The following is a 12,500-nucleotide window of genomic DNA, read 5'->3' on the forward strand; positions in this document are numbered from 1 at the left end:
CTCACATAAAAAGTTCACTCCTCACTGGTCTCCACCACCGCCTCTGTGCTGTCTAATGTGTGTGTGGTTGTCGTGTGGTGTGTGTGTGTCTGTGAGAGGCTGCAGCCAACAACCAATATGGGGTAGAGTTTTTTTCTGGTTTGATTTGGCTTGTGCGCTGCACCCGAAAACCATGTGTGCATGACGTGTTAAATAAAATTATTTTTCTAATTATCGCGTTTCAGTCAGTCTTTTATGATGTGTTTATTGCACATGTTCATATCGTGATGATGAATATATATGAATATACAAAAATATATATGTATATATATATATATATATATATATATATATATATATATACATACATACATATACATATATGTGTATATATACATATATATACATATATATATATAGTATAGTATCCAAAACACCACTGAGACCAACTCTCACATTCACTTTAATGTTGTGGCGATCAGTGTACAGTACACAGCAGAAAATGAGTACACCCCTCTGAACATAAAGATTTTTTTTTTTCCTGAATGATCAAATTTCAATTCAACAGGTGACAAAAATGAAATTTATTAAACACATGTAACAACAACATAGAAAATGTGTCATCAATATTTAAAAAATAAGTAAATTGCACAACTTTGGCTTAAATCTAGAGTTGCAAAAATTGAAGTTCAACCTGGTTTCAGCCAAGTAGAACAAAAGTCTTCACCTTTGTCAGTATGGCCAAAGGCTAAACAGGCTCTCTTGTACTGTGCTTCCGCAGTGCCTCCTGCATGAACAGTCATGGTTCCACCTGTGTGCAGGATGTGTCTCAATGTGTGACGTCAAAACAGTCACTCCAGTTTGGCACTTGCTATCGCCAATTCACTTTTATCAACAAAACTCGCTCGTCCTGAGGTGAAATCTTATGACAGCGACCTGGACGTTTCTGTCCTCTTTGAATTTCCCTATCCCTATATTTGTGACTGATTTGCTAAACCTCTTGTACCCTTGCTCTTTTCTATGTAATGAAATAGTTGTGTTTCTCAAGTCTACAGTTCTCTCCCATGTGCTGCCATTGTTGTCAGCATTAAGTCTGAGAGCGATTCAGTGGGTTAGGTACGACTTTAATTATCAACCAATTACACCTGTTTGAGTGGGATGGTTCAACAGACTCACCTGGTGAGTCTGGTGCCCTTAACAAACACCAAAACACATTTTATTTAAACACTATCACATGAGAGGGAGAGATGTTGCAGAATCACATCACAGCCGTGCTGCAGTCAGTACATCACTCCATCACGTCCTCTCATGTGACATGGCTTTTAAACAACAGTTCTACGAGTGCCATATTAGTTAAATAAGCAACAACAGATTATGATTAGTTTGTTTATTTCATCATTTATTTGGCTACGCCAACACAAATAGTTCCGCAACTGGACTGGTACTGGACTGTTGCTAAGCAACACATAAACATTTTCCTGACCTGACAATGTCATATGAGTGCACCTGGAGATGTGTGCTGAAGTACCCAGGCTTCTTCCTTCATCCTCTTCTGACGACCAGACATCATTTAATTCAAATGTTATTTCTGGAAATATTTTCATCTTTGCAAAGTTTGTTACACTCTAAGACAGATAACGACCATTAATGTAACGCTGAAACGTTAAAAGAACACCTGTGAGGCGGAGTGACACATGTAGTTAAAAGTCCCAGTGCTGTTGTACTCTATACCAGCATTCATGGAATGCCTCTCGTCCAATCAAATAACTTGGTTGGAACTAACTGTTGTATAATAAGTCTTATTTTGTAACTTTCAGGAGGATGTACTCATTTTTGCAACATGACCTTTTACCATTTTGACAAGAACAACATATTTCCCTGTTTAGTATTGATATATATCATTGGTAAGTGTGTAGGAATATTACATCATATATGAACCCCAAATACGTCTTATTTATAGAGAGAAAGCACTGAATTTGTTAGGTATAAGAGAGGGTGTACTCATTTGCTATATGCTGTATATACGGCCTTATCACTCACTCATATATCATATTATATTATACTATCTTAGCTCCTATGAGTATATGGTGTGTGTGTGTGGTGATAGTTTGTGTGTGTGTGGTGTGTTGTGGTGTGTGTGTGTGTGTCTGTAATTGTTTTATTTAGTGCATCAATCTGCTTCATTCTCTCTTGTTTCAACACTGAGTGAAACTCACTTCTAAAAAACTTGTAACCAGCTGAAGTGAAAACAAGCGGAATTATTTTGCCTCTCATCTGTTTCTACTGTGAACAATAACAGTCCTGGATACTGAACATGAGACTGAATGACTTGAAGTGTGAGGTATTATTATGAGTTCATTAATCAGTAATCAGCTTTAAACTGAGGCTCCTTATCCTTTTTCAGTCATTATAACTGGTGAATAAATGATTCTCTGTAGTTGTCCTGTGGTCGTATGAGAGTGAAATAATAATCTGTAAAATGCAGAGTTGGTGTTTGTCAGGAGTCATGTTCCAGGCTCTGCTGACAGCAGTATGCGTTTTCAGTTTGAAGCCCATTTCCTGCAGCTCACAGAGCAGCAGGCATTAAGACACATTAAGGCTGAGACTCAGGAGACGAGTCCATCACAGTTAATGCTCCAGCAGGCGGAGAGGAAACCCTCTCTGCTGTCAGGGTTATTGACGAGGACGTAAATCAGAGCAGAGCCAATCAGATCACAGAGCAGAGGCAGCGTTTGGATGAGCTGATGAGGAGGGAGAGACAGGATCAGAGACAGAGAGACAGGAGAGATGGCTGCTTACTTTGTGTCAAACTCGATTAGGTTTGTGTCGATTGGAGCTTCATCTGGGGCTGAAAGACAGAGAGACATGATGGTCAGACACCGGAAACTTCACTCAACACATCATCCTGAGAGACACACACTCCTGTGAGACACATTTTACAACAAACTTGGTTCATATCACTGCTCATCATTTCAAATCATCACCAGTTCTAAGGTTGATTTTTACTTTTTCACTTCACTTCCATGAAATCACATTAAGAAATACAAACCATCTCATTATCAGGCCTCATCATCAGATGGGACATTGATATTAGACAGTTTGATGTTCAATTACAACAATTAAATATTGTTAATATTTTAAAATTATTTTTTCTACATGTGTGCAAGTGGTGCCAGTCCAAACCTAAATGGCGCCTTGTGGAGCCGTTAAAGGCCGACCCCTGTGATCTGAGCAGTTAACCCAGGCATGTGGGAGGATGTTTATAACCAGAGCATCCACATGTCTCAGGCCGAATCACATTCATTTCTTTCCAAACAGCAGCACAGGACGAAAACTACAGTATCCCACAGATTAATACACAGCAGTATATTCATACCTGGAATATGAACATCAATTCATGTTTTCAAGATCAGACAATGCATTTATAACCAAGGTGAGACTGAAACTGCAATCAGTGTGGACATGATGTGCACAGTTATTTTAGGGCCTGAAATGTGTTTCCATTCTCACCGTCTGTTGATGATCTAGTTGGCTGGACTGCCAGTCCTTTAATCTGGAAGGCTTGGTCGGGGGGGTCTGTGTCCGACTGGAAACACAAACTTAACATTGGTTCTGCTTGTGTTTCCAGTCGGACACGGGCCTCCCGTATATCTTTTTTTCTTAGGTAAAAAAATTATTTATGTATATATATTATAATATAATATATATTATAATAAGCAATCAAGTACTGGTTCATGAGGTAATGAGAGTACTCGAATATTGAAATTACTTTAAATGCCTATCCCTAGTATAAACCTGGTTCAGGTCTGGACCGTGTATAGATGCCAACTCGGGGCTCAGGGCTACACCTCTTGTTACAGGCAGTCCACCAAGCTGCTCTGGTTTCCTAGCTGTTCAGGAACTGCAGGGAAGAGGAGGAGCGCTTCCAATACACTGAGCCTTGCCTCCATTACAGCAAATAAACTACTTTCATTACACGTATCATTATTAACTAAACACAAGTCACACTGAGCAGGGGAGAGGGAAGTCATTGCTAACTGCTAAAGAAGCTAGCAGATCTGAATAGCATGTAAACAACAGAAACACCAGCAACTGGAAATGAGACAATACTCTTACTACAACACAGCAATAAGAGCCATATTAAGACATAAGGGGTTTCTGTCCACTGAAATGCTAAAGGACTTTTAATTTGAAACGATTTGTATTAACACATAATACAGTCATTTTAACACGACAGACAGGAGCAGCTGAAGACAAGGCTTTGTACTGGAATGCTGCTATGACCAACTCTACATATCAAACAAAGGGAGTTAGACATAAAGACCTTCCTCTAATAAAAGTCTGTTACATTCTTGAGTTGAAGTAAATAAAGACTTAACTATTGTGATCCCAGATGGACACAGCTCAGTCTTCGTCTTTAATTTATGTGTTTGGTGATTTTGTCAGACAACGTCACAGTTATAAAATCAGGATTTGATCAGAGGCAGTCCAGACATAGACTAGGTTTAGACCTAGTCTTGTTTTTTATTAGTTTATTAAAGAGGTTTCTTTCAGTCATTATGTTGATGACACAAATGGAAACACAATGGAAAAAAATCTGACATTAGACTAAAAGTAATTAGATAAAATTTGTGTTACTTGTACACCATTGTTGCACTTTCTTTAACTGATTCTTAGGTTTTATATGTGAGTTGTTCAGGCGGATGATAATGCACTGTCTCATCAACAGAGCAGATCTGAGTTTGCAGAGAAATGAACATGAACATGACTCACCGTCTCTGTAGATGGATTCTTCTAACGGCTTTGGGTGCATTAATGTGAAGGGCAGCTCAACAGAGACGTCACTGAAAAACAATCATTACATGTATCATGTCATAAAACCACCAACAATCCACAGCAAATGTATTAAAGATATTTCATTTAGTAATTGGAGTGTTGTGATAGAATTTGTTTAGTGAGATGTGAAAGTGTGTGGTTTGTATCAGTGTGTTGATTGGTGACAGAACGTGACGTGACAGAACGTGAAAGGTTACCTCGCCGCCAGATCTCCCAGGAGCCTGAAATCAATAAACATTTAACACCTTCAGCTTCACAGCAGCAGCAGAGTGTTTCTACTCATGTCTATTGATGTGCTCATTAACTGTCATCAGGATCTTGGAGCCGAGGCCGACCCCATTGTGATCTGAGCAGTTTTCTGTTCATGCCCTTAACGCGTCTGCTTTAACTGGCATTTGGGTGGATGTTAAGATCAGGTTATCCACATGGTATCAGCCTGAACACACTAAAGAAAGAGTGCAGAGGAGAAACTACAAGAAGAGACAGACTGTAACATTGTGTTTTTAATTCTACATTTGTGCTCCAGAAACAGCTTTTGTCTTCTTTAAATCGTCACATTTAAACACCAGTTTTGTTTCAGAACATTATGTCAGTAACAGGTGAGATGAAGAAAACAGCAGTTACTTGCTTATGTGAAAGACTTGATTAAACCACCTGCAGTGATGATAAGGGAGGAACAGAAACTGGAGATTCACACAAGAACTAAGCTTTAAAGTCAAACTGAGATTTGATCTCATCACTTTTTTGTAAGTAAATATAGGCTATATATATATATATATATATAAATGTAAGTTTGCCATTTTGTAGTGCTGTCCAAATGTATAGTAAGAATGATCACACCCTACGTAGTGGACTCATAGTGTCCCACAATGCATCATGAAAAGTAGTGTACAACCAATGGTTAATAAACCAAGCAATATAAACCATCATGCATTGCGCTTGTGCTGAAAGACAGAAAAATGGTGAGGAGAAAATTACCTGAGTAGAGTCTGAAAGTTTTTTTTCATTTTGCCAATTAGCTCACTATTTAGTCCTCTACATAGATGTCCCTGGATAGTGACTAGGGAGGAGTGAATGAGTGAGTGATTTCATACACAACCAGAGAGTACCGTATGATGTCACAGAGCTGTATTAAGTCACAAAGTGCTATATGATGCATTCCGTATAAAGTCACAGGGTACTTTATGAAGTCAGAGAGTTCCGTATTAAGTCACAGAGTACCGTACCATGTCACAGAGTTCCATAAAAAGTTCCGTGTGATGTTCCAGAGCTCTGTATAGAGTCACAGAGTTTGGTGTGTTGTCACAGACTACTGTATTAAATTACATAGTACTGTATGAAGTCACAGTATTCCACATGAAGTCAAAGAGTCTTGCAAAAGGTCAGTCTTCCATGTGATGGTACAGAGTTCCATATAAAGTCAGAGTTCCGTGTGATGTCACAGACTTCCGTATGAAGTCACAGAGTTCCATTTTAAAACACATGTTCCGTATGAAGTCACAGAGTAGCATATTAAGTCAGAGACTTCCATAGTAAGTCACAGAATACTGTATAAAGTCACAGAGTTCCATATGAAGTCACAGTGTTCTGTATGTAAGTCAAAGAATTGCATATGAAGTTCCTTTTAAGTTACAGAGTACTGTATGATGTCACAGAGTACCATAATAAATCACAGCATTCCCTGTGATGTCACAGCATTTTGTGAAAAGTCAGAGTTCCATATGATATCACAAAGTTGCGTAAAAAGTCAGAAATTCTGTATCCTCTCACAGGGTTCTGTATAAAGTCAGTGCTCAGTGTGATTTCAAAGGGTACTGTACAAAGTTACAGGGTACCCTATGATATCACAGAGTACCGTTTTAATTTACATAATACCGTATCATGTCACAGAGTTCTGTATGATATCCCAGAGATTTGTTTAAAAAGAGTTCCGTAAAGACTCAAAGAGTTTGGTGAGTTGTCATAGAGTTCTGTATGAAGTCACAGAGTTTCATATTAAATCACAGAGTTACACAGGAAGTCAAAGAGTTCTGTAAAAAGTGATTGATGTTGCAGAGTTTCATATAAAGGCACAGAGTACTGTGTGATCACCAAGTACTGTATGATGTCACAGAGTACCGTAAAAAGTCAGTGTTCCAAATGAAGTCACAGAGTTCCACATGAAGTCACAGAGTACGGTATAAGGTCACAGAGAACCGTATAAAGTCACAGAATTCCGTATTAAGTCATAGAGTTCTATAAAAAGTCAGTGTTCCGTTTGATGTCACAGAGTTATATATAAAGTCACAGAGTATCCTATTATGTCCCAGAGTACCACAAAAAGTCAGTGTTCTGTATAAACCACAAAGTTACATATGAAGTTACAGAGTTCTAAATAAAGTCACAGAGTACCATATGAAGTCACAGAGTTCTATATTAAGTTACAGAGTACCGTATGATGTCACAGGGTTCTGTATTGAGTAACAGGGTACCCTATGATATCACAGAGTACCATATGATGTCACAGAGTTCTGTATTAAGTCACAGAGCTCTGTAAAAAGTTTGTGTTCCCTGTGATGTCACAGAGTTCCGTGTGATGTCACAGAGCTCTGTATAAAGTCACAGAGTTCCATATGATAACACAGAGTACTGCATGATGTTGAATGATCATGAATTGTAATTTCAGTTAGACTTTAAAGCTCGTCTCATTTGATGTTGAGTTAAAAACAAAGTGTACTGACCCGCCTCGCGACACGACCAGCTTCACTTTGACTTTGTATGATACAATGATACCGAGGATCTCCTTATTGGCTCCTTCTCGTAACCTGCTCAGGACAACATTCAACATTCAGTTTAACCAGTCAGGCTGCTTCGATGCCATCAGAAGCATCACATTTGAATTTCCCACTCTCCTACAAGCCTGGAAGGCATCATGAGTGGTGTTGGACTCACAGTGTGCTGGAGGCCAGGTTGGTGTCTTCGTGCTTCAGCTTTCCATCCAGAGCCAGGCCTCGTTTCTCTCGGTTGTTGGCCAGAAAAGGAGTGAGGGTGAAAACTTTGCAAAAAGTTGAACTGGGAGCTACGATGTCACTGAAGAGAAGAAAAATATTTTCATGGTGACTTTGTCAAGTGAATATGAACCCAGATATCAGCTTCTGACTGAATTCACTAGATGTCGTCATCAGCATCGTGATTTTTCAGTTTGTAGTTTGGTCAATTCTTTTTCTGATCATTGTTATTTACAAACATGCATCGTGTTGTTTTCTTTTGAATATTTAAGAAAATATCTTACAAAACACCCTGTTGTGTTTTCTTATCATTAATCACCATCAACCTTACTCTAAGAACAGTTATGTCATTAGCACATTGATGAATCTCACCTTAAACTCCAGTTTTATATGTTTTGGCATTTTACAAATTGATGTTGAGAAGTCCTTAAAGTGCTCAAACAATGAAAATTTGACATTAACAATGCCATGACAACCGGTCAACTCAATCTGTTGAGGAAGACCAGGCGATACAGTCAAAAGCTCCTGAACGGAGCTTGTGGTAACTACTCAGTCTCAGCATGTTGTCTGTTCTGTCCAACACTCAAACAGAGAGCACTCACTCTGACTCCTCAGTGGCCACTGGACATTTGTACTGAGCCGTGTTGAAGAGGCAGATGTCTGCGTACTGTCGCACTGTGGAAACACAAATCAGTGTTTAATAACACAACACAGTTACCACACAGAGATGCAAGCAGAAAGCAGCGCTTTGACGTACCAGAGATCTTCATCTTCTTCACGGTCTTGTTGGTGTTGTTGGTGACATGAACATTAACACTGATGGGCTCTCCATGGTAGTAGATCTGAGAGAGGACAGGCAAAGACACTGAGGTACAGAGGCCCAGAGGGGTCATGGCTGCCAACAACTAAGACATATCTTGTGACAACACATGGTCCAGGTTGTGAGTAGATAACCAGACTTAAATATGTCATTTTGTCAGGATAACGAGCGCCTGTACTTCCTTTTCAGCTCGGGTCTTTCTGATCGTCTGTGTGTGATCCGGGACTGGACTGTGAGGGGCTGAAATGGGCTTATTAGTGCTTTTCTAGAGGATCACTGCTCCAAATATGTGAGTAACACACAGGTCTTACCTCCTTGTCCAGAGAGGCCTCCAGGTGCAGAGGTTTGTCTGACATCAGGAACTGTCTGGTGGTTTCTGCTGTCGGCTGAGGACCAGGTTTCTCTGGGGCGTACTGCACCTTCCTGATCACCAGACGCACCGAATTCCTACAACATCAACACAACACTGATACCACCATCTAATCATAGTGCCACTGTGCACTCTAGATTTAGTCTGGATGTGTGATTTGAGGGATCACTGTGGTTTATTCTCTGTCAGTGGTGAAGTGATCGTCTTGCAGCTGGCAGCTGCCTCCCTCTCCCTGTGTGCAGGAAGATGCTAATGCACGACTGATTTCACTGTCATTCATAATTCATCTCTTTATTCTCTCCAGGGTTGGACTGCAGCTGACATATTTTTACCTTTTGTGGATCTTTTCTTCAACATTTTCTGCACAGAAAGCTTTCACCTCGAAGTCAACTCCGCAGGCCTGAGGACACACAGTAGCAAGAAAATCACCTCTTCTGGCTGATATGTTAATTTATTTAAATACATGTTCAGAGAAAAGGTTTTATAATTAGAGTTGGTGAGGTGTTCAGGCTTTTAACCCCAGAGCAGCTGCATAGCAACAGAACAGACCAAGAGAGCAAAGCAGACAAAATCTCAGTGGGAAATGAAAGAGAAAACTCAGCATCTTCACCTTCCCAGTGTCCTCTGGTCCAGGCTGCAGGGTGACAGAGCATGGCAGGTTCAGAGGAATCTAAAAACACATGAAGGAAAAATATCTCAAATGGAAGCTGCTAATATCACATTTCATGATTCTAACCCTTATTTTTCATTATCTGCAGATTGTCAGTACAGCAGTCTTTTCTCTCTCTTCTTTCAGTTGTGTTCAGTTTTCTTTAAAATCCAGAATACATGGTAGGCCTCCCAGACCGCAAGACCGTCAAAATAAAACCTCTAATCTTCTATCTAAAGTAAATTAGGTCTGACCTGAGACTTGATCATTTAATTTTGGAATTATGTGCTGTCTGACACGAAAACTTAGGGCAACTTTTCACACCCTATAACGATTTTTTTTTTTTAAAAGCACCAGGTGACAAATCTAGAGACTTTCAGCTAATACTAGGCTGAAACCAGCTGACACTAGACTGAAACCAGCTGAGACTAGACTGAAACCAGCTGATACTAGGCTGAAACCATCTGACTCTAGACTGAAACCAGCTGATACTAGGTTGAAACCAGCTGACACTAGACTGAAACCAGCTGACACTAGGCTGAAAACAGTTGATACTAGACTGAAACCAGCTGATACTAGGCTGATTTAAATCATATTTTTCTGCACGCTCAGACTGTTTTTTTTTATTTAGACAAAGTTCTTGTCTGGCTGCTTGGTTACATATTTGACTTTAGCGTCTGTGTTCAATTAAGAGACAGGGTTTGTAGAAAAACATGTTTATATTTCTCACTCAGGTATTCAAGAAAAGATTGTCAGGTTTTGTATCAACAGTTGACAAAAAACAATTTGCAACGATATTCAGCAGATGATGTGCTGCTGACAGAGAGATCTGAAGGAAGTTCTGCAGACTAAGTACCTCGAAGATGAATGGGTAGGCATGTTCTCCAAGCTTTTTAATCAGGCGTTCCTGAAGACGAGTCAGACTCTTCTTCTCCTCAGGCAGTGGAGGAAACGCCTGGACATTAGCCACAAACAGGTCCTTCCGAAACGTCAACCCGAGGACGTCCAAATCCTCGCGACCATAACGGAACGCACAGGTCAGAGTGACAAACACTGATGAAGAAAAAAACAGTCATTTCCTCTTATAGGACCAATGATGCAAGGCTAACAGTTTCCCCTGCCTCCAGTCTTTGTGTTAACCTCCCCTCAACATGTCCTTAATCTAGTGAATGATAAAGTGTTCCTTTAAATCTTTATGAGGTTTAACATAAAGAGCAGAGGCTCCAGGACGCTTCCCTGAGGAACTCCACAGCTTACTGAAGCTGAATGACCAGAGGAGGCCAAATATCACTGCTGAGCCTCTGCTTGTTCAGCTGCAGAGTTCTCAGTCATCCAGGATTTGATGTCCTGAAGACAGTTGTTGAGTTCTGTGATAATTATTAAGCTAGAGGTCGATAGTGCTTGGTATCATCAGCATAAAAGTGAAAAGAGAGGTTATATTTTTGGTCAGGTCACCAAACAAGAACATATAAATTAATAAATGTAGTATTGAACTTGAGGGACCCGATAGTAGCTGAAGACCACGGTTAAAGAGGAGTCTGGGCTGTATCTACCATTGCTACTGAGGTCATGTCTTTTTTTCTTTTTTCAATAACCTGAGAGGTGTTTGTCATACAACAAACTTACTACATACAAAAAATATATGAAAGCACGCAGAATTTTGTCTAGTGTTGGAAGGAGTCTTTGATACAGAATTTAGACCTAAACTGAATAGAAACTATAATTGAAGAGTTAACTAAAGAGATGAAATATGATAAATCCAAATAATTAAAAATAATTTCTGAATTAAAAATAATTTACAGACTTTCTATTTGGAGTTGGGAGGGGGTTGTATTGGGGGAATGTGTTAAAAGCTGCACTTAGATCTAAAGGCAAGAAATTAGAGCAATTTCCAGCTTCAGTGTTCAGGAGGATGTCCTTTTCTCCCACAAAGTAACACAGATTCCACATGGGAATCTTCCTAGCCCAAAATGGTAAATGGACTGCACTTATACAGCACTTTTCTAGTCTTATCGACCACTCAGAGCATTTTACATAACAAGCAACATTCACCCATTCACTCATATATACATGCAGTGCTTTTCTATCACACTGAAACTCACAAATCAATGATACAGGGTGGGCAGTTATGGGGTTCAGTATCTTGCCCAAGGACACTTCTATATGTGGACTGGAGGAGCCGAGGGTCAAAACACCAACCATTTGATTAGTGAAGACCTGCTACTTCCTGATCCATGGATGATGAAAATATTGATGGAAATATTATTTTAAGTTTTTGGTTTTGCTTACAGAACATCTGTGAGAATATTTAACCATCTGTTTTTATATGACCAGAGAGGAGGTTCAGTTTCCCCACCTTTCCTCTCCTTCAGGTACTCTGGGTCAATCAGGACGACGCCATCTGCAGGAAAACAGTCAGAAAATCAACAAACAGCCAGAGGACAACTTCTTTTTACTCTGATCTTCATCTGTGCATTTCTAACAAGCCTCAAGATGAAATCAGCTGCTATCAGAGACCAGCCAATCGCAGAGGGACACTACACTTCACTGACACAACAAACTAAACTCAGTAAAATCTCACCGACAGGCTCCACCAGGTCCACGTGGTCCACAAAGTCTCTCTTCCCCAGATAGACAGTGAGCTGAGGGAGGAACATGACTGTCAGTGCAGCACACAGCTAATCAGAGTCAGCTGTTTGAACATCAAACAGCCAATCAGAATCAGTCCAGACACTTTTTTCAGGATGACCACAAACTCTTTCAGGTACCTTTGGTCACATTTGTGTCATACAAAGTGCTTATACTTTTTTTGGGGTGTCGATAAATTTGTTGTGTGTTCACATATTCTGTCATTTCCAG

At 39.8% G+C, this 12,500-nt stretch overlaps 1 protein-coding gene across 2 annotated transcripts in view; it reads right to left on the bottom strand.

Annotated features, from left to right (window-relative positions):
* LOC111216914 (beta-arrestin-1) overlaps positions 1-12,500 on the bottom strand; it is a 50,279-nt gene that overhangs the window by 12,158 nt on the left and 25,621 nt on the right. The window contains exons 3-15 of one of the 2 annotated variants that reach the window (XM_022738562.1): positions 12,223-12,283; positions 11,998-12,042; positions 10,498-10,694; positions 9,603-9,662; positions 9,325-9,392; positions 8,934-9,069; positions 8,560-8,644; positions 8,405-8,477; positions 7,747-7,884; positions 7,536-7,619; positions 5,013-5,036; positions 4,753-4,823; positions 2,779-2,827 (exon numbers count right to left, since the gene is read on the bottom strand). In XM_022738562.1, the coding sequence (XP_022594283.1) occupies positions 2,779-2,827; positions 4,753-4,823; positions 5,013-5,036; positions 7,536-7,619; positions 7,747-7,884; positions 8,405-8,477; positions 8,560-8,644; positions 8,934-9,069; positions 9,325-9,392; positions 9,603-9,662; positions 10,498-10,694; positions 11,998-12,042; positions 12,223-12,283 (1,091 nt within the window). Of the gene's footprint in view, positions 1-2,740; positions 2,828-4,752; positions 4,824-5,012; positions 5,037-7,535; positions 7,620-7,746; positions 7,885-8,404; positions 8,478-8,559; positions 8,645-8,933; positions 9,070-9,324; positions 9,393-9,602; positions 9,663-10,497; positions 10,695-11,997; positions 12,043-12,222; positions 12,284-12,500 lie in introns of those variants that run through there. The other variant, XM_022738564.1, reaches the window with a different exon arrangement.

Source organism: Seriola dumerili, unplaced genomic scaffold (genome assembly GCF_002260705.1).
Source record: "Seriola dumerili isolate Sdu_G_001 unplaced genomic scaffold, Sdu_1.0 BDQW01000036.1, whole genome shotgun sequence".
In the NCBI taxonomy this organism is placed as follows: Eukaryota; Metazoa; Chordata; class Actinopteri; order Carangiformes; family Carangidae; genus Seriola; species Seriola dumerili.